We start from the raw sequence: 19,264 nt of genomic DNA, 5'->3' as shown, positions 1-19,264 counted from the left end.
ATGGGAAGTAGTTCTGAGGTCTTTAAGGTTGTGGGGGTTGGGGAAGCTGTGTCTGAGGACCTGGGTTGATGCTGTGGTCTGAAGGGGAGGCCAGGCTGTTAGTAGAATGGTGGGCAGAGAGGAGAGCATGCAGGCTGTAGGGAGCCCACAGGAGAGGCTCTGTAGAGGCTAGGGTGGGTGATCATAGCAGAAGGCAGAGATGGGTGGGGTGGGGGCAGCAGGAGGATAGGACCTCAAGCTGAGGTGCGGGTATTTGTCCAGAGGAGACAGCAAGAGTGGTAACTATGGAGAAGGGGGTCACATTTACACGGACAGAGGACTCTAAAGCGCCTGTGCAGAGTGAATTTTCTGATGACCAGAAGATGGAGGCCCTGGCCAAGGGCTCTGTTCAGTGCAGGGGAGAGGTGCAGGGAAGCATCTGTGAGGGAGGGAGAGCTCGTCAGAATTCAAGATTAGAGTAGTCCCAGACAGCAAGGTCATTCAAGGTGGGGGCTGAGAAGGTCAGAGTTGATGTTGGGGGTGGGAGGTGCTTTCCTAATGTGGGGACACAGGTCGGGGGCAAGCTTGACCAGAGATGAGACTCAAGCATCCCACTGTTGACATTTTGAATTCGGAGCAGCAGAGGCACTGGAATGGAGACGCCGCTTGTCAGAGAGAAATGAGTTTGTAGCTAAGAGGAATCCAGGCAGGCAGCAAAGCAGTGCACCCCTTTCAGCAGGCGGAGCCCATCCTGGCCAGCAGAGCATCTCGGGGGGTGCTACCCCTAGACTTTCCAGGCTAGATCATCACTCTGACCTCCATAGTTCTCCCTGTGAGCCCCTCTCCTCGGCAGAAAGTGGCGACAGTTCTGTCTACTCCAGTCTAGCCAGGAGCACATGTTTGAGGATCCACTAAACTGAAAATAAAACATGTGGGCTCCTTGGAAATGAGAACTATGTTAAAACAAGGAGTTATTATACTTGTATGCGAGCCAATGAAGAGCAGAAATACAGCCCCAAGGCACAGTATTGATTTGGTCCTGGATGCTTCTCACAGCCGAATGGATCTGACATTCCTCCATGAGTTCTGGCTGAGCGGATGGCAGGAGTCCAGCTGCCAGCCTCCTCACCCTACGACAAGGTTAAGTCTGTTCTTGGCTCAGGCCAGCTCTGACACCCCCTCTCCTGCCTGTTCGGCACTGGCTGCCCTTCCTATGCGCAGTGGTTACAGGGACAATTCCAGTTGTGAGGCTGGCACCTGGCCAAGAGCAGATGCCCTCTAATTAAACTAGGGACAGGTCTTCCCAGAAAAACCAGAGATTTGCCCTGCAGAACCAAAGGTTGGAGATGGGAGTTTTAAACTTAGAGATACATTAGGCTTATGGAATTTACTTGCTCCATCCATCCAATCATTGGATTTATTGAGTGTCCAGTGATTGTTAAGTTCTGAGATAAACCTGGGGATACAGGTGTGAAACAGTATGCTTTGTGGGGCACCCTGAGATATTGAGCATGAAGCTGGGTATATAGTGGCAAGCCTTGCAACCACTGTGGGCTGGGGTTGACTTACAGACTCTCAGTGTGAGACCACAGGGGATGCAGATGTCTCGGGAAAGGATGCTGTGGTGGGAGAATAGAGTCCAGGGATGCTCGCCAAGGAGCATGGCATGGATGGAGGATGACACTTGAGGACCAGAAAGCCTGGAGCCCATAAAAACAGCCCAGGGTTGAGCAGGAGAGGCTGCTGATGTGACAAATCACTTCAGTTAGTTGGCCCAAAGGTAGATTAAGATGGCTTGATTAAAGAACTGGATGTGAGAAGGCAAGAATGACATCTGGAGATGACTCTTCAGAACAGGGCAGAGGTAATGACTGCACAGTCCTCTAAATGTAAAGTGCGTTCTCCTTGCCATCCCCAAGCCTGTCTCTCACTCAGGCTATGACACCAGATACTCACTATGTTCCTGTGGTGAGATACATCCTGGGTGAAGTGTTTTCCCAACAAGAAAAAGGACTCCACATCTCTCCTATTGAGGCTTCCCAGAGTGTACAGTAGCTGCAAACAAGCCTATGCTTATAAATCACAGTCCAGCTTAAACTATGCCATCCATAGCCAAATTATTACAGCACAACTCACAACTGACCACATTATTGTAGTGGCACCTTGAAAGGTGTGGCTCGCTCAGACTTCATCTGATACCAAGTGCTTGTTTGTCATGAATTGTACCCTGGGCACTGAGGGGCAGCCACGAGCAAGACAGCCCATGCTGTCATACAGTTCTAGCCCATAAGGAGGTTTCACTTGGAATAAGTGATCTCAAGTGTGCTGAGCTTGCAGCCCGGGAAGCACTGTGTTCTCAGGACAGCATCACTGAGGTCCTGGCCTGCATCACAGGCACCGGGAATCTCTGAACAAATGGATGAGGCGGCTGCAGAATGCATTCGTAGGTTCCAGTTGGCTCCAGTTTGACCAAAGTGAGTCCAGTGCTGGAGGGAGACCATTGCCACTGGGGTCTGACCCTAGGGCTAGCCTGAGTAGGAAGTGAGAATAAGAGGTGGAAATCGTGAGAGGAAGAGGTAAGGAGGCAAAGGCCAGGTTTAGAGGGGGCTAGGATTGCAGCTGACTGTTCAGTGTTTCTCAGGAAAGCATCATGAAGGTGTTTGAGTTTGTAGTGTGTGCGTGCATGCATGCGTGTGGGTGTGTGAGTGTGGGCGGCGTCAGTTTTGTCCTAACAGTACTGGGCATCGGCTGCAGCTGTACAGAGAAGCAGGCAGGGGATGCCCCTGTTTTCAGGACGGGCAACGTGTTAAGTCCCTCACAGCCCTATTTAGGCAAACATGGCTGAGTATTTGGGAAGAGGAGCGAGGGCTGGGGCAAGGCCAGCCTCCTGCTTCAGAACTCTGCCCTGTCCCTGAAGATGGAGCATGGTTACAAAGGACTCCCACGGGTGGCTGTGGGTGAGGACCAGACTTCAGAGATGCTGGGTGCATGGCTTGGCCGAGGGAGTGGAGGAATTCACTCAAGTATTTCTGTGCACAAGATGCACCCAGGGGCTCGTTAAAAGTGCAGACTCTTGGAGACCCTGTTAAGCGATGTTGATTCAGAAAGTTGCCTCCCCTACCCACCAAAGTGATTCTGAGCCAGGTGTCCCGACCACTTGCCCTTGGAGAGTCTCCCAATACTGGCCACTTCTTGGCCTTATAACCTCGTTTCCCTCGACCTGAAATCTGTGTCAGTCCTGCAGAGAGCTGCGAATGAATCATGCTCCGGGATGGGACCGCGGAGCATCACGTAGCCGCCAGGGGGCGCCAGAGGCCTCGGCTATGAGCTCGGGCTTCTCCGCCCGCGGACGCCGCGCCCGAGCCGAGCCAGAGCGCTGCGGGCTCACAAAGCGGCCGGACGCGCAGAGGCGGCAGGTGCGCAGGGGAACGAGCCGGGCAGCAGCCTTCCCAGCCACCGCTGCACAGGAGCCCCAGCAACTCGGTCACCGGGACTCGAGCGGGCCCCCAAGGTACGTGTCCGCAGAACCCTGAGCCCGAACTTGGCGTATTGGCGTAGTTGGGACCTTCCGGAGGCCATCCCCGGGGCCGACAGGGTCAGGGCCTGGGGGCATCTCTGCGCGCCCCTGTTGCACAGAAGCAGCGGGCAGGGTACAGGAGGACCTTCGCCTAGGCTGGGAATGGGAGGCCCGGCTTGAGAGCACCCTAAAAGCCCCCATCTGCCAGAGCCTGGGATGATGCTCAGAACCCCGTTATCCCTATCCCTGCCCCACAGCTGTGGGCCCCGTCTGTGGGAGTGCGGCTGGCACATTGAGCATCCGGGTTTTGGGGAGAGGTACTGACGCCGCTCATCTGAGAGCAGGTGAGAGGGTCCTCTATAGTTTGACAGCAGCCCCGATTCCCTGACCTAGCCTCTGCGTTTGTAGCTGTCTCCATTCATAAGGGCTCTCCAGGTGCAGCCTCCGTCCCAGGTGTGCGAGGGACCACCCTGTCCCCACTGTGATCCTAGGCGTTGCAGCTGGTGCGCTCCCTAGGCGCCCAGACCCCCCGGAGGGAGCGAGGGGCTCGAGGTCGTCCTGTTGTCGCCGGCTCACGCCCGTGTACCCTGCCCCCAGATGCCAGCGATCGCGGTGCTCGCAGCGGCCGCCGCGGCGTGGTGCTTCCTCCAAGTGGACAGCCGGCACCTGGACGCGCTCGCAGGCGGCGCGGCCCTCAACAACGCCAATTTCCTAGACAATGACCAGTGGCTGAGCACCGTCTCCCAGTATGACCGTGATAAGTACTGGAACCGTTTCCGAGACGTGAGTACAGCTGCCACCCTCTCTGGGGGTGGAAAATAGGGGAAGCTCAGAGGCAGGTGAAGGGGTAGGGATGGTAGATTCAAATCTCCCACGGAGGTCCACAGTCCATAGGTCTAACCTGAGAGGAACTTTAAAGAGAACTTGGAAGGCTGGATGCTCTTGCGTGCTACCTGTGGTCCAGGTGTGTGCACTTGTAGGATTGACGCAGCTGTCTGCATGGAAACAGGGCGCGAACCTTAAGCAGCTTGGGGAGAGGGGCTCTTCAAAGTGTCTGAGAGCTCCGGATGGCAGACTGACTTTACCAAGCCCTAGAGAGAAGCTCCCAGGAGCAGCAGTGATTTTGCGTCAGACAAAAATCCCCACTGGATGAGCGTAGCTCATTTATTAGGGAGCCAGATGTGGCAGGCATGAGGGGAGTCTTGGGGGTCTCATGGCAATGAGCTTGATGAAATGTCAGGGAACAGTGTAGTGGTTTGGAGTCTTCCAGACTTTAGTGGAAGGGAAAAGGGAGCAGGCAGCCCAGGGAATCCGTCCCTTTTCCCCACGATGTGCTGGGATGTGGAGGAGAAACTGCCAGGCATCAGGGGCGCTTCTGTTTGTTTGCGGCCCAGTCCTGGCTCCCACGTACCTCTGCGCCCCCAGAAGATGGGGCAAGAAGCATCTGGCACAGTCGTTCCAGCAGCCAGTCTCCCTCCCACCCCCCAGCAGTACCTGATCACAGCTTCTTCAAAGATTCTACTGGGTGGAAGGGGGCAAGCACTTCCAGGGGACATTAGGAATCCCTGTCCTCAAGATGCTTTCAATATTGTAAAAATATCCAAGACTTACAATGAGTAAAGCTTTTATGTTCAAATGCATTGCTGTTTTTTGTTTTTGTTTGTTTGTTTTCAGTTTATATGTTATGACATTTTTAACAAGCAGTATATGTATTTTAAAGTACCTGGCCGGTACCACCGAACCCCTTGTTCTCATGACAGGGCACGGCTTAAATACGGAAGTGGAGAGAGGTGGCTGCACACTTTTCTCCACTGGGTTTCTTAAAGCCCCGTTCTCAGTGTCCCTCCCCGCCCTCCCTAGGGAGCAGGTCTCTGAGGAACTGAATGGCTCCAGATGTTTGCCTGTGCTTTCTAAATAGCAACCTCTCCAGAGGCAGAAGCAACTTTAGCCTTGAGTGCAGACTTGCTTATATGCGCTCTCAGCCCCTTCTCCTCTTTGGAGTGGATGGTGGGCAGCTTCTTCAGGGAAGAGGTTTTCAAACACACCCTGAGTATCCTTGGTTATTTGGGGCTGTTTACAGCAGATCTGCCTGCTGAATCCCAACAGGCAGATTCCAGCTGCATCTCACAGTTCCCAATAAGTTCTCTTAGCCATCTACGGCCCATTTATGATTTTGATGGCCAGATTGTGATACTCCCATTCCTAGCCAGGTTGGAATGGAGCATGGGGGAGGTATAGACACTGTTTTGCTTTTGTTTAATTATTACATTTCAGCTAGAGTTGAGGAACCAGGTACATGATGAACTCTTACAGACCTGGGCAAATTGGACTTGGTTTAGAGGATGGGCCACCTTTGCTGGGTGGGTGCTTTGGGACAGGGAATAATGGGTGGGGTGAAAATACTTGTACCTGTTGGGTCTTTGGGTTGTGCAAAGGTCTGTATCCTCAATATGTCATGAGTACTAATGTCCTTATTCCCATTTAGCTTTTCATTTTAAGAAAGTGAATGGCTTCTTTCTTTTTGTTTTGGGTGGTCCTGACTTTTAAAAAGTAGATCAAATTGTACTCCCCACCCCCGGACATGACTAATGATGAAACCCAGGTGGTTTGCTGAACTACAGCATCCAGGCTTTTTGTTTTGTTTTTAATTAATTAAATTATTTATTTATTTTACATCCTGACCTCCCCTCCCTCCTCTCCTCCCATTCTCTTCCCCACCTTCCCTCTGTCCCCCCTCATTCACTCCTCCTTTTCTGTTCAGAAAGGGGCAGGCCTCTCATGGATATCAACAAAACATGGCATATCAAGTTGCAGTAAAACTAAGCACCTCCCCTTGTATTTAGGCTGGGCAAGGTGACCCAGTATGAGGAATAGGTTCCCAAAAGCCAGCCAAAGTGTTAGCAACAGCTCCTGCTCCCAATGTTAGGAGTCCCACAAGTAGACCAAGCTGCACAACTGTGGATATGTATGTAGAGGGGCTAAGTTGGCCCCATGCAGGCTCCCTGGTTGTCTGTCCATACTCTGTGATCCCCTACAAGCCCAGGTTAGTTGATTCTGTGGGTTTTCTTGTGATGACCTTGACCCCTCTGCCTTCTATAGACCCTTCCTCCCTCTCTTCAGCAGGGTTCCCTGAGCTCCGCCTAAGGTTTGGCTGTGGGTCTGAATCTGTTACCACCCGTTTGTTACTGGATGAAGCCTCTCTGGTGACAATTGGGCTAGGCACCTTTTTGAGGACAGGCGCTATGATTCATCCTTTAAACAAACATACTAGACAGTTCCCAGGATGGTTGAGAACACCGCCTTGATGACTGTTTTGAAGAAAGGTCCAAGGTTTAAGCATGAAAGAGGGAAGCTTCCGGAGCAGAGTGAGGTGCCAAACCAGTGCTTTCAGCAGCCTGTCGTTTGTAAAGACGACAATTTGGTTCAGCAAGCCACTAAAAACATCCAAAGATGTTAAAATATTTGCAAACATCATCCATCATCAACCATTTTCTACGCTTCATGGAATCATCTGGTCTCCTCAGTGGCTCAGATATAATTGAATGCCATTAACCTCTTTAAAGTGTCATGAACTCAGCAGACATCCTTTTGGGGCAGGTCTAAGTACCTTTAGTTGTGTCGCTTGGACAAGCCTGGGCCCTCAGACACCAGGGAGAGAAGAGTGCTTTCTTTAGACACAGGCCACTCTAGGGATAATGGATGAAGTCTAGCTAGGGTGGCAGAGGCTTGACCAGCCTGACCACTCTTAGTGAGCCAGTCCTTGCTCCAGGTTGACAAAACCTTAGCTTCTTGGCTATTATTTTGGGGCTTTTTTTGTTTTGCTTTTAGAAACAGGGTTTCTCTGTGTAATAGCTCTGGCTGTCTCTACAACTCATTTTGTAGACCAGGCTGGCCTTGAACTCAAAGAGATTCCAGTGTTGGGATTAAAGATATGTGCCACCATGCCCAACTGGGGCTTTTTGTTTTAAGTTGCTGATCACTTTAAAAGAATATGGTAATGATGCATGTCAGGCTTTTGAAATTCACTGTGAAAGAAAAATGACCCACCTCCCACTTACATTGCTTTGTTGGACTTGGGCGATACACATTTAGAAGTGACCTTTGATCTTGGGAAGCTAACAGCGAAGGGTTACCTTACTTTGTTTTGTCTTATTTTGGTTTTGAGACAGTCTCCTGTAGTCTAGTGTGGTATTGAACTTATTATGTAGCCAAGATTGACCTTGAACTCTTGAACTCTGCCTCCCCAGTGCTGGGATTATTGGTGTGCATGTGGTCCTAAGCACCTTTTCCAGAGAGGTGACGGTACATACTGGTAGTCATGTCTGGACCAGCTTGGAAGTGGATGGTGTAAGAATATGTTCCTTGTTTTTTTGAGTGTTGGGTGTGCTGTGACATTGCTGGAGATGAACTGGCAGCCCCTGGATTACCACTTTGAAGTGTGTCTTGTCACTCAGCACATGGACAGTCACTTTCCCCAGTTAAACATTAGAACTACCCCATGGCTTGCTGGCTAGAGTTAGGGATCCAATAAGGACATAAAGGCACCCAGATGGCTGTTCCTCCACACACTGGTGGTTACTTAGCTTGGTATTACTTTATCAAGACTAGAAATTGGGATGTTTGGCCAGAGGGAGGCCTGGACTTTTGTACAAATACAACCTCAAGAAGGATGCTATTAGCAGGACAGCTGCACATGTGAGCGCGCAGAGGTGTGACAGCATGTCCAAAACCCGAGCGAGGCCAGACCAGACCAGATCCCAGCATGCGGAGAGGAGCTGGGCACACAAACCCACTCCAGGCCTTGGAGCTATCGGCAATTGTTGCCTGCCAGGAGGGGAGACAGTTTTCTCCAAGACGGTAGTCCCTGGTGAGTTGACCACTCTAGCGGAGGAGGACTATGAATATGTGGGCAGCACAGGTTTGTCCTGAAGGATTGAAAACAAACACAGGGGTCTTGGTGGGTGGAGAACGGGGCAGTCTGAGGAACACGACAGCAGCAGAAGAAGCAGAGAGCAAGCGCATGTCTAAGCCACACAGCGCTTCCCATCCCCGCCGCCTGTGTCCTGCTTCCCAGTGGTTTGCGTTTGAGACATCTGAGTGCTACAGGTCTGATCTGGTTTCCACCAAGTTCCCTCTATTCATTTCTACATTTCACTCATCCTTGTAAATATTTGACTACTTCTTAAGTATGCGGTTCTGACCTATAAAAGTGAGCAGGTTTAATGTAATCCTTTCTCTCCTACACCCTCTGGTATGCCGTTAACTTAGGCTGTTGCACAATTCTTTCTTATTCTATGTTCTTTAAAAAGCAGCAAGTTTTTTTTTTCTCATGGAGATAATACCCACTGGAAGTAAGGAAAAGATTTAACATTGCATAAATAGATAATAGCAAACATTTATGGAGCATTCAGTGTGTCAGGCATTGTTCAAGGCACTTCCTGTGCATTATTTAATATAACAATCCAATGAAAAGAGTACTACTATCCTTGCCTATTTATTGAGAGAGCTGAGCTTCTTAGCCAGGATTCTAGAGACACCTGGGTGTGAGTGGCCTGGGTCTTGCAACCAACAGGGCTGAGTGGTTCTCGGGTGTGTACCTGTCCACAGCTCCATCCATATCATGGGGCAAGGCCTCCCCACTTCATGCCTGGGGGCAGTCATCCAGGAACTCGAGCAGTGGGAAGCCAGGAGACACAGCTAATGTCGGGGTTGTGTCAAGCTTTATCTTCTAATAATGAGCTTCTGATTTGATTAAAATAATATCGTTGCTTACACTAAACATGACATTTCCTTTCTTTTGCACACATGAAACCAGCCTTGACATTTAACTCCGGGATAATTACCTCTAGTAAGCCTGAAGAGTCAGAAGTGCTGCTTTGCTGGCATTTATCTTACTCTTGAGTGACCTGGGTTTATAATTCTAATGAGAGCGCACGTGGACCACACTCTGTGGGATATGGTGGTCTCCATGGCAGAAAAGGGTGGCAGCGACCACCTGACCATAGCATCTCACTTACAGTGAGTTTCAGGGCCAAGTGGGGCTTCCTGCTAGCACAGGGGTTGACTCTGTTGGTGGTGCTGGTGACAAGTGATGGTGTGGCTTAGCAGATTGGTCATTAATTTGTCACCACATGAGGTTGGTTTGTGATGGAGTGTAGCAGAAAGTCATTTTGATTAAACAGATTTAAGGAGACATAAATGAATGCCTTTAATGAACCCACTGTCTTAAATCTCTGAACCACATGACCACTGATAATTACTTCCCTGGAACAGTTTTAAGGGTTGACAGGCCTACGAACATCCTGTCTTCTCTGACCTTCCTTTTGGTCTAGCCATGGCAGATAGAAGCCAGGTCTTTCTTGGCATATGTGGTAGAACCTCTTCTCTCTGCCGACCTTGTGAGCTGAGTTTTCTACCTCTCCCTGGTCTTTGCAGCCCTTACACACAGGACAGGGCTGGAATGCATTTCTGGGAGGCCAGGCACCTTGGTACATGCTGGCAAAGGTATTTTCCAAGCCAAGCAGTGGCTCCAAATAGAGAATTGGATCTGTGAGAGTCCCTGAGGGACAAGACTTATCCATTAATTCAACTGTTATTTTGCTTGAGGAGACAGAGGAAAACTAGAAATTAGGTATTTTATAAAAAATCATTTATTTGCTCAATATGACATATTTCAAACCAAACACACTCACTATCTAAATTCAGATATTTTCTGTAAGGTTGAGTTTACATTAAAAAAGTATGTATATGTGCCTGTATGTACACTGCACTCATGCAGGAGCCTGGGAGGCCAGAAGTGGGCAGAGCCTTTGGAACTGCAGTGAGAGGCGCAGGAGCTTTGAACCAAACTCAGGTCCTCTGCATGAGTCCTCCTGACTGCGGAGTGTCTCTCCAGCTCCAGCTCCAGCCCCCTTGCTTATTGTGAGGTGTCTCTGTGCTGTATGTCAGGTGGCAAGTTACTTGGATGCTAACACATGGCCTTCTTTTCCCACATTAGATAATGATACATAAAACATTTCCTGTAAGAGATTAAGTAGTTTGCCAAGGTTGCAGGTACTTTTCCAGGATGGTTTCTAGTCTGAGATACCATTTCTTGTAAGATTTACCATTTTAATGCACTATTAACCAAGTAAGTCTATGTCCAGGGTAGAGCTTGGCGGACCTGCAGAAAGCTGGGGCTGCATGGGGCTGCATCTTCCTGTGGAAGTGACCACTATGAAGAAAGGAGCCCCAGCAAGACAACCTGTCCATCTCTCCCTTGGCAGTGGAGAGAAAAGACGAGATGAACACAGAGACCCTCAATAGGCACCTGTGTACCCCACTGCTCCATCACCCCTCCCCAAACTCCACACAGTTATAGCAGCCTCAAATCATCTGTTCTCTGAGCTGCTGGCTCCTCTGTTTTTTTTTTTTTTAAAGTGTGTTGGTTCTGTTTTATTAGTGAGGCCTCTAGCATGCAAATGACTGAAAACCAGTCCAAGCCAGCTTAAATGGAAAGGAAATCTGACTCACTGTCCTTGACTCTGTTCTTATTTCATGCCCATCTGAAAGGTGGTGCGCAGTTTCATTAGCCAAATCTCTGTAACTTGCCACTCACAGCTCCTAGAAGAGGCAGCCTCCCCATTGTATTTCACATGACACTTAGGTTCTCTCATCCCCAGGTCAAACTGGCAATCCTCATCATGAAATATCAAGGAGGGGTTTGGAGCTCAGCTGTGCCAAAAATTCTAGTTATGTGGAGCACTCCCTTGGACACCTTTAAACCCAAGGATCCCTCACTTACATCACTACCCATGTTAAGCCCACATCCAGGATCTCTGAGCCAATTGTTAAACAACATTTTGTCTTTTAGAATTTTCCCAGGCTAGTCTTATGGGTAGAGAGAGTGATGGGTCCTGAGGCAGATGGTCCAGGTAGCCAGTGTACTACTGTGGCCTCTTAGTACCTGTACATTAGAAACCTGCCATTTGCTCTCAGCTCCGAGTGAGACCAGCACCATTCCTCAGGGCCAGCACCCACAGGGTCTAGTGATGATTCTGACTGGCTCCAGGTTTGGCTTTAGAACCAACAGGCAAACAGGAATAGGACTGGCCACACTGTTGTTCCTTCTCTCCCAATAACCAGCTGTCAGTTCCTGCCCATGAAAGGCAGTCAGAGGCCTGTAATTCGTGGTAGCCAGAGCAGACTGCCCAGGGCTTAGGAAACCACAAGCAATAACAAAGTTGATCCAGAAAAGGGTATTTTGTTGGGATGGAAATGTTCCTCAAATGCCAGTTACATCAGATCTTTGCTGGGCTTTGGGAACAGGAGACAGACACAGCGTGTACTGTCCTGAGTGCTGGGAACAGGAGACAGACACAGTGTGTACTGTCCTGAGTGCTGGGAACAGGAGACAGACACAGTGTGTACTGTCCTGAGTGCTGGGAACAGGAGACAGACACAGTGTGTACTGTCCTGAGTGCTGGGAACAGGAGACAGACACAGTGTGTACTGTCCTGGGTGCTGGGAACAGGAGACAGACACAGTGTGTACTGTCCTGAGTGCTGGGAACAGGAGACAGACACAGTGTGTACTGTCCTGGGTGCTGGGAACAGGAGACAGACACAGTGTGTACTGTCCTGAGTGCTGGGAACAGGAGACAGACACAGTGTGTACTGTACTGAGTGCTGGGAACAGGACAGTACACACTGTCCTGGGCTTTGGTGTGCTGTGTGAGACAGACTGTCTTAGTACTTAGTCACCCAGGTACAGCTGAGAGGCAGAGGAACCTGAATGGGGAGGAGGCGTGCTGGAGCACTTTGGCTAGGGGAAAGCCTCCATCCCTGGTGAAGGTATAGAAGCTCAGCCAGAAGATGGCCTGAGTGATCTGGGGAGGAGAGGAGGCAGCTGTGTCCCATCCCAGGCAGTAGCATGGGCAGGACTGAGTGTCCAGAAGTGGGAAAAACCTTAAGGTATTTTCGTCACATGTGTTTATCCTAGGATTCTCTCAAGTGGTGAACTCTCTCCCACATGTTTACACATCTTCAATTTATTATATTATTTTGGGACCAAGAAGTCAATGATGGAAAGTGGGGTGCACAGATGGCCCAAACACTGGGGAGCTTGCCTGTTCCTTGAGTCTTGCTGTGCCATCCTCTGCAACTGTTTGCTGTGTGGACTTTCCTCTTTACCCTCACACCCTAGGACTTCATACTTCTCTAGTGTCTTTATCCTTGCCCTCTAGTCAAGTGAACAGGGCTTCGGAGCTGCATTTCAGTCTCTTGTTTAGGAATGAGGTGCCTTAGAGTTTCCTGGATGCTTTGTGAATTTGGGGTTTTAAAATGAGATTGAAGTTCATGAGATGCTCCTTGCTCTCTTTTCCATCCTCTCTTCCACTGAAAACAAGTGGAGGCCAGACTCTGAGGTCATAGATGGAAAGCTTTCTACTCTCAGAGGTCATTTAGGGTAGGGAGAGACAACTGTATACTGTAACCATATTGCCATGTCACTCATGGGATATGTACGTTACAGCCTTGGGTATGGGTCTTCCCTATATCTCCTTGGCAGACATGAGATTAATGGTTTCTTAAGTGTGTGTGTGCGGGGGAATGATGCATCCACAGATGTGAAAATTAACTTGATTGGGTCACTCTTCTGACAAATTCTCTGTGAATGTGTCCCTCAGGACATTGATCTGCTGCTTGGAAAATAATGTATTTGGGGCTGGAGAGATGGCTCAGTGGTAAGAACCACTTGCTGAGGACCTGGTTTAGTTCCCAGCATCCTTTGTAATCAGTTACAGGGGACCTGATGCCTGCTTCTGGTCTTTGTGGGCACCAGACATGCACATGGTGCACAGTCACGGATATAGGCACTCAACATACACATAAAATAAAAATAAAACTTAAAAAAAACCCACTCGTATATAAAAGAAGAATTATTCTTTAGTGCAATAGGATGGAGGAAAGGGCACATTATGCAACTATTTGTAATAACTTTAGGCTTATCAGCAATATTCCCAGCAGGGTCGTTGTTGGGTAAGTGGGTATTTATGCAGAGTTGAGCATTGCTTGTGTTTGGGACCAGAAGCGGAGCCTCCTGGAGTTGTCCTGGGCAATCTCAGCCCAGATAAAACACTTAGAAATGAGATATAGTGAAAATGGGATCTTTCCTTCCCCTGATGTCAGTGGCAGCCATGTTGGTATAAGGTGAAAACGGCACTCTGCTGGCTATTTGGGCTGAATGACTATTCTCTAGGATTTCTCTGTAAATACTGCTTGAGAATCACTTACACCAAAACTACTCAGACTGTGCGTCAAATGTAGGTTCCTGGATGCCGTGTCTACACGGTGGTCCTGACTAGCAGGCTCCATTCTGCATTTGAAGCAAGCCCCGCCAGTGACTTTGCAATGCTGTGAGGTCAGAGTGTGCTGGCCCCACACAGCCCTCTGCATGTTGCTGTTTTATCCTCCTCCATAGTTGGTCATCACTAATTTGGCCTGGCCTCCCTTTGGATTGGGTTGGAATCATTCTGTATGTGTGGAGGGATAGAGTGTGTATAGCTGAAATGGAAATCTCCCTGCCTTCAGAGGGCAAATGCCGTAAGACTCTGATTTTGCGTCCTTTATCACAGAGTGGATATGATTTATGCACAGATGAACAGAAGGAAATTGACTCTGACATTGGCTTGAGTTTATAGGCATTGAGGCAGAAGAGATGTTAAGATCACAGAAGACAAGAAATGGTAGATGTGACAAAGAATGCTGACTTCTTCAGGGGATGCACCCTCAGATACCTGCTGGCACGCCAGTGGAGGCGTAGAAAAGGAATGCATGCAGGTCAGGTTCAGAGACCTGCTTGCTACCTTTTTCTTTGGTATACTAAACCATTTTGGTACACAAGTCATTTTGGTTGGCCAGATTATTCTGGAAAGATCGTGGGCATCAAAAAAGACTCATCAAAACTTAGGAAATTCCTGGACATTAGCAGAAGCAGACAGGATTCTGTGTTATGAAGCCTTCCCATTGACCTCTCACCCAACTCTTAAGCTTTGCTTTGCTCCACTTGGTTGAATTTTATCTGATCAAAAGTAAATCCACAGTGCCTAAAATTGGTAAACCTATGGCCAAGAGGGAGAAAATAGTCTATTAAAAAGGCATGTGGCTATCTGGTGGGATTTCTCATTATGTCATTATTCTGGGCTGTCCAGGTTTTTCCAGATCTTTCCATGCTCAATGGGCATGTTGAGTGGTTTGGGACTTTTGGGGGACTTCATGGTCAGTGCTCAGCACTTTGAACAAGGCACAGCATTGCTTTCATTACAAACATCTAGCCTTGCAGTAACCCTGGGGCCTGGTCTGTACCACTTTCCATCTTCTTGAATGAGTCCTGTGTCACTTCCAGCGAGTAAGAGTAGAAATGCCACCCCCATGAACATACAGCTGCTGAGCTCAGTGGTTGGTATTTGGGAAATTGTGGAAGTTTTGTATTCCGGGGCTGCTGGTTTAAATAACTTCCCAGAAAAACCTTTGTACATATTTTACAGAAAGATTTATTTATTTGTGTTTTATGTGTATGAGTGTTTGCCTGCATGCAGGTATGTGCATCACATGCATGCAGTGTCTGCAGAGGCCAGAAGAGGACATCACACCCACTGCAGCTGGACGTACGGGCATTTGTGAGCTGAGCCGCCGTGTGGGTATTGAGATCTGAACGTGGGTCCTCAGCAATAGCAGTGAGTGTCCTAACTGCTGAGCCACCTCTCCAGCTCCTTTCTGTGGTCATCCCAGACCCACGTTCTTGCCTCCCAGAGACCAGACCCTGGTATACTGATTTACTGGGTTGGTTAGATTTCTTGTCTCTGTGTTTGTTACATAGAATGACTAGCCAAGCTGTAATGAGTCCTTCTCTGTCCTACCAGTTAGCTTCCAGATAACGACACTGAGACTTCTTATTGATTGTGAAAGCTTGGCCTATGGTTTAGGCTTAGTTCTTGTAACTTAAATTAACCCCCTTCTATTAATCTATATCCCGTGTGGCTCATGGCTGTCACCTCTCCTCCTGCTTGTCCTTCTTCCTCTATATCTGGCTGGCAACTCCACCTTCCTCTTCTCAGAGTTCTCTCTCTGCCTAGAAGTCCCGCCTATACCTCCTGCCTAGCTATTGGCTGCTCAGCTTTTTATTACACCAATCACAGCAGTACATATTCACATAGTGTACAGATATCCCACAAGACCAGGCTGTGCTTAGACACAGCATGGAGACAAACATGGCTCCTGCCTGAGATAAGCAGAAGGCACAGGTTGGAGAACCCTGTATGAAGTCATTCTGCAAAGAACATGCCTCTGAATGGACCACCTGAGCCTGACACACTGGGCTCTCTACTTCCTGAGACTCTGGGCCATATCTCCAGGGGACAGTTTAGTTTTAATGTATGTGTGTCTGTTGTCAAATTAGCTCCCCTGGATTTATATTGAAATGTGTGAACAACTGCTACTATTTTGCCTGACTCTGGGGACCTAAACACTGTGTGTGTGTGTGTGTGTGTGTGTGTGTGTGTGTGTGTGTGTGTGTGTGTACATGTGCTAGTCTGTACATTGAGATGGGTGGTTTGAAAGGCACCCAACCTGATGTGCTCACAGGTGTTTTGGTGTGGTGATATTAGCCTCATGAAGTCTCTAGGCTGAAGCCCGTTGTTCATAGAGATATAACCACCACAGGCCTGCATTACTGGGGTGGGCATGTTTCACAGGAGTGTAGCACACACCAATCACAGGAGGCCCAAAGCAAGCACAGTCACACAGCTGTAAACTGAGAGACAATGTTGAGAAGTTCATCCTGTGGACCTTGGGATTCCTGCCTGTCCCTCCCCTAGGAAGAAGAACTCTCTTGATGTCTAACAGCATGTGACTTCTGCCTGCTTTTGTATTTTTACAGATGGGTCTCTGAGGACTCACTCTGTTGTCTGTTTTCATTCACCAAACTGGCTATGTGGTTTGAATAGGTGATATCTTTTCCTTTTCATCGTGCTATGAACAACCCAAACGTGGTCGACTTGTTATCAAGGGCACTTAAGGTCATTAGGTTTATTACACATGAATACTGTCATGGGCATGTCCTTGGGTGGCCTAGGTTCCCAGGAACATACCTGCTGTGGAATTCAGTGGTTACCAAAAGACAAGGGAGCATTCAGCTTTAAGGGAAGTGGTTGGACCATTTCCCACAGTGGTTAGGCCAATTTCTTTCACTACTAATGAATGAAAATTCAGTGGTAGCAACACATGCAATTAAAAATAAAAACCAGAAGCAAACCTATAATCAACCCACAGATCTAAGTAAGAACTATGCTGAGCATCTATTGTTTTTAAGGCACTTGCCTAGCCTTATGGAGTGTGTGTGTGTGTGTGTGTGTGTGTGTGTGTGTGTGTGTGTGTGTGTGTGTGTGGTGTAGGAGAGGAGGAGATGGGGATGGAGAGGGAGAAAGCTGAGCTTATGAGTGAAAGCAGTTAAAGACATGGTAGTGTTTTGAGTGCTATAGATAAAAAGTAGGGTAAGGGGAATATAGAAAAGATGTGTTTGTACTTTGGGGGATTTTGTTGTTCTTTTGGCTTTATAGTGTTCTTTTCCCAACTTAAAGGAATAGATAATTTTAAAGAAAAGTAAGATGGTACAGAAAAAAAAAGAAGAAAATAACTCACTTTTGTCCAATATGTAGGTGATATTAGCTCTTTGCATGGCATCTCTGTGCGTCCAGTAGGCTTTAACACTGTAAAAAATAGTTATTTGTGGGGATGACACATTCACAAAGGTACATCTATAGAGGTCAGAGGACCTGTGGCAGGAGTCAATTCTCTCCTTCCCTTATGTGGGTCCTGAGGATTGAACTCAGGTTATCAGGCTTGGCAGATGGACCCTTTACCTGCCAAACCATCTCAAACCAGGTAGGCTTTTTAATGCCAAAGTTTTTCATGATTTATAAGCCATTTTCTTTGGTTTAATACACACATACTCTCTCATTCATTTAACAGCACAGCATAGACATTAAGTGTGGTATTGGACTTCAAAAATGTCATTTTAATTCGTTAGCTCACTCCTGTGAATATATGCATTCCATAATATATAAAACCAGGGTTCTGATGATAGTCAAGTAATTGTTTTTATTTTTCTTTATTTTGGAGCATATGAGTCATCCTGCATCTAAAGTGGATTTGTTTTCATGTATTTCAAGATGTAGAAATACTTGGTGTACTCACACATGTGTCTGTGTTGAGCAGAAACCCTCAGAATCATGACTCTTCCCTATGCCTGTTGTTAGTATTTCTTGGTAAAGGATGGAAACCTGGCATGTGTATCAAGCTAAACGTAGGTGGTGGTTCTACTCAGGGAAGGGAATGGTCCTCAGTGGCCTGCTGGAGAGCTGATTCTTGGTTCCCTCTGGGTTCTGCCAGGGAGACAGCCTTTAAGAAGTATCAGCTCACTCCAAGTTTGGGGGAGAACATCTTCCCCTTTCTCACATGTGCACCTGGCTTTGGAAATGTCTGCAGAGCCAATTCTCTGAGGATGCCACTGAACTCATTGTGGCAGTATTAATGAAGCCCAGCCTCACTTGTAATTGGGAGCAGATGCTTCAAGCTGGATTTTAAGTGCAATTGTGGCTGATGGATCCCTTGCTGCTGGCACATCATATAGCTGCTTTAATGCCCTTGTGGTGGAGGAGGGTGAGAGGAAATAATTAAAAACCAAGTCCACCTTCACCACGGCAGCAACGTGGATGCTCCTATAGAATACAGACAAGGTCTGGGCCCCAGTTCAGTCTTCATTTGTGTCTGAGACATCTGCCTGCTTTTCATTACCCAATATTTCCTCCTACCCACTGCTCTCACCAGACCTGTTGGTGTACTCACTGCAGAGTAGGCAAGGGGAAGGTTCCCTCGATGCTATTTCAGCATCAACAATGAGCTGAAAGCACAAAACCACCTCTCTGGGTCTGGTTGCTCTTTGGGAGCATTTTGTAGGCTATTGATTCCCATCTAGAGAAGACTGTGTCCTCAAAGACATTTGGCACATCTGGTCACATTTTTGAGTTGCCATGGTGGGTGGGCAGGGACTAACGATGTGTAGCGAGAAGGTGCTGTGTAGGAAGTCTTCCATCCCACCCCCCAGAGAGAACTGACAGTCAGGTTAGGGTTGTTAAAATGATGGCCTAGAGGTAGTCATTCCCCTTATGACATTTAAAAACTTAACTTATTTGATAATTTTATACATGTATACAATATACTTGGATTATACTTGCACCCTACTCATATGTTCCAACTCCTTCTAGCTCCTCCTACCACATCTGCCTTCCAGCTTTGTGTCCTCTACATTTCTTTCTTTTTTCACAAACTGTTTCAAATTAGTACTGCTATTGTGCACATGGATGTAGGATTTGCCAATCACTGAGGCTGGGGAACCTATCAGAACCCATACCCCTGGAGAGAAATGGATCTCCCTTCCTGTCTTGGTTAAGGTTTCTATTGCTGTGAAGAGGCACCATGACCATGGCAACTCTTATAAAGGAAAACATTAAATTGGGGTGGCTTACAGTTTCAGAGGTTTAGTCTATTATCATCATGGTGGAACATGGTATTGTGCAGGCAGACATGGTGCTGGAGAAGGAGCTGAGAGTTCTACATCTTGATCTGCAGGCAACAGAAGGAGACAGTATCCCATACTGGGCATAGCTTGAGCATATGAGACCTCAAAACCAGCTGCTATAGTGACAAAGTCCTTCCTCCAACAAGGCCACAC

General features: G+C 48.0%; 1 protein-coding gene across 2 annotated transcripts in view; it reads left to right on the top strand.

Moving 5' to 3' along the window:
* The first annotated feature begins 3,336 nt into the window (after positions 1 to 3,336).
* The window catches only part of Spock1 (SPARC (osteonectin), cwcv and kazal like domains proteoglycan 1), a 494,127-nt gene continuing 478,199 nt past the window's right edge, over positions 3,337 to 19,264 (top strand). The window contains exons 1-2 of one of the 2 annotated variants that reach the window (XM_006976754.4): positions 3,337 to 3,490; positions 4,094 to 4,279. In XM_006976754.4, coding sequence (XP_006976816.1) covers positions 4,094 to 4,279 — 186 coding nt within the window. In that variant the 5' untranslated portion in view covers positions 3,337 to 3,490. Of the gene's footprint in view, positions 3,491 to 3,987; positions 4,280 to 19,264 lie in introns of both variants that reach the window. The other variant, XM_076573439.1, reaches the window with a different exon arrangement.

The sequence above is a fragment of the Peromyscus maniculatus genome, chromosome 5 (genome assembly GCF_049852395.1).
Source record: "Peromyscus maniculatus bairdii isolate BWxNUB_F1_BW_parent chromosome 5, HU_Pman_BW_mat_3.1, whole genome shotgun sequence".
Taxonomy (NCBI): Eukaryota; Metazoa; Chordata; class Mammalia; order Rodentia; family Cricetidae; genus Peromyscus; species Peromyscus maniculatus.
The sequence above is the reverse complement of the archived record's forward strand: the minus strand, read 5'-3'. Positions and strand labels throughout refer to the sequence as shown.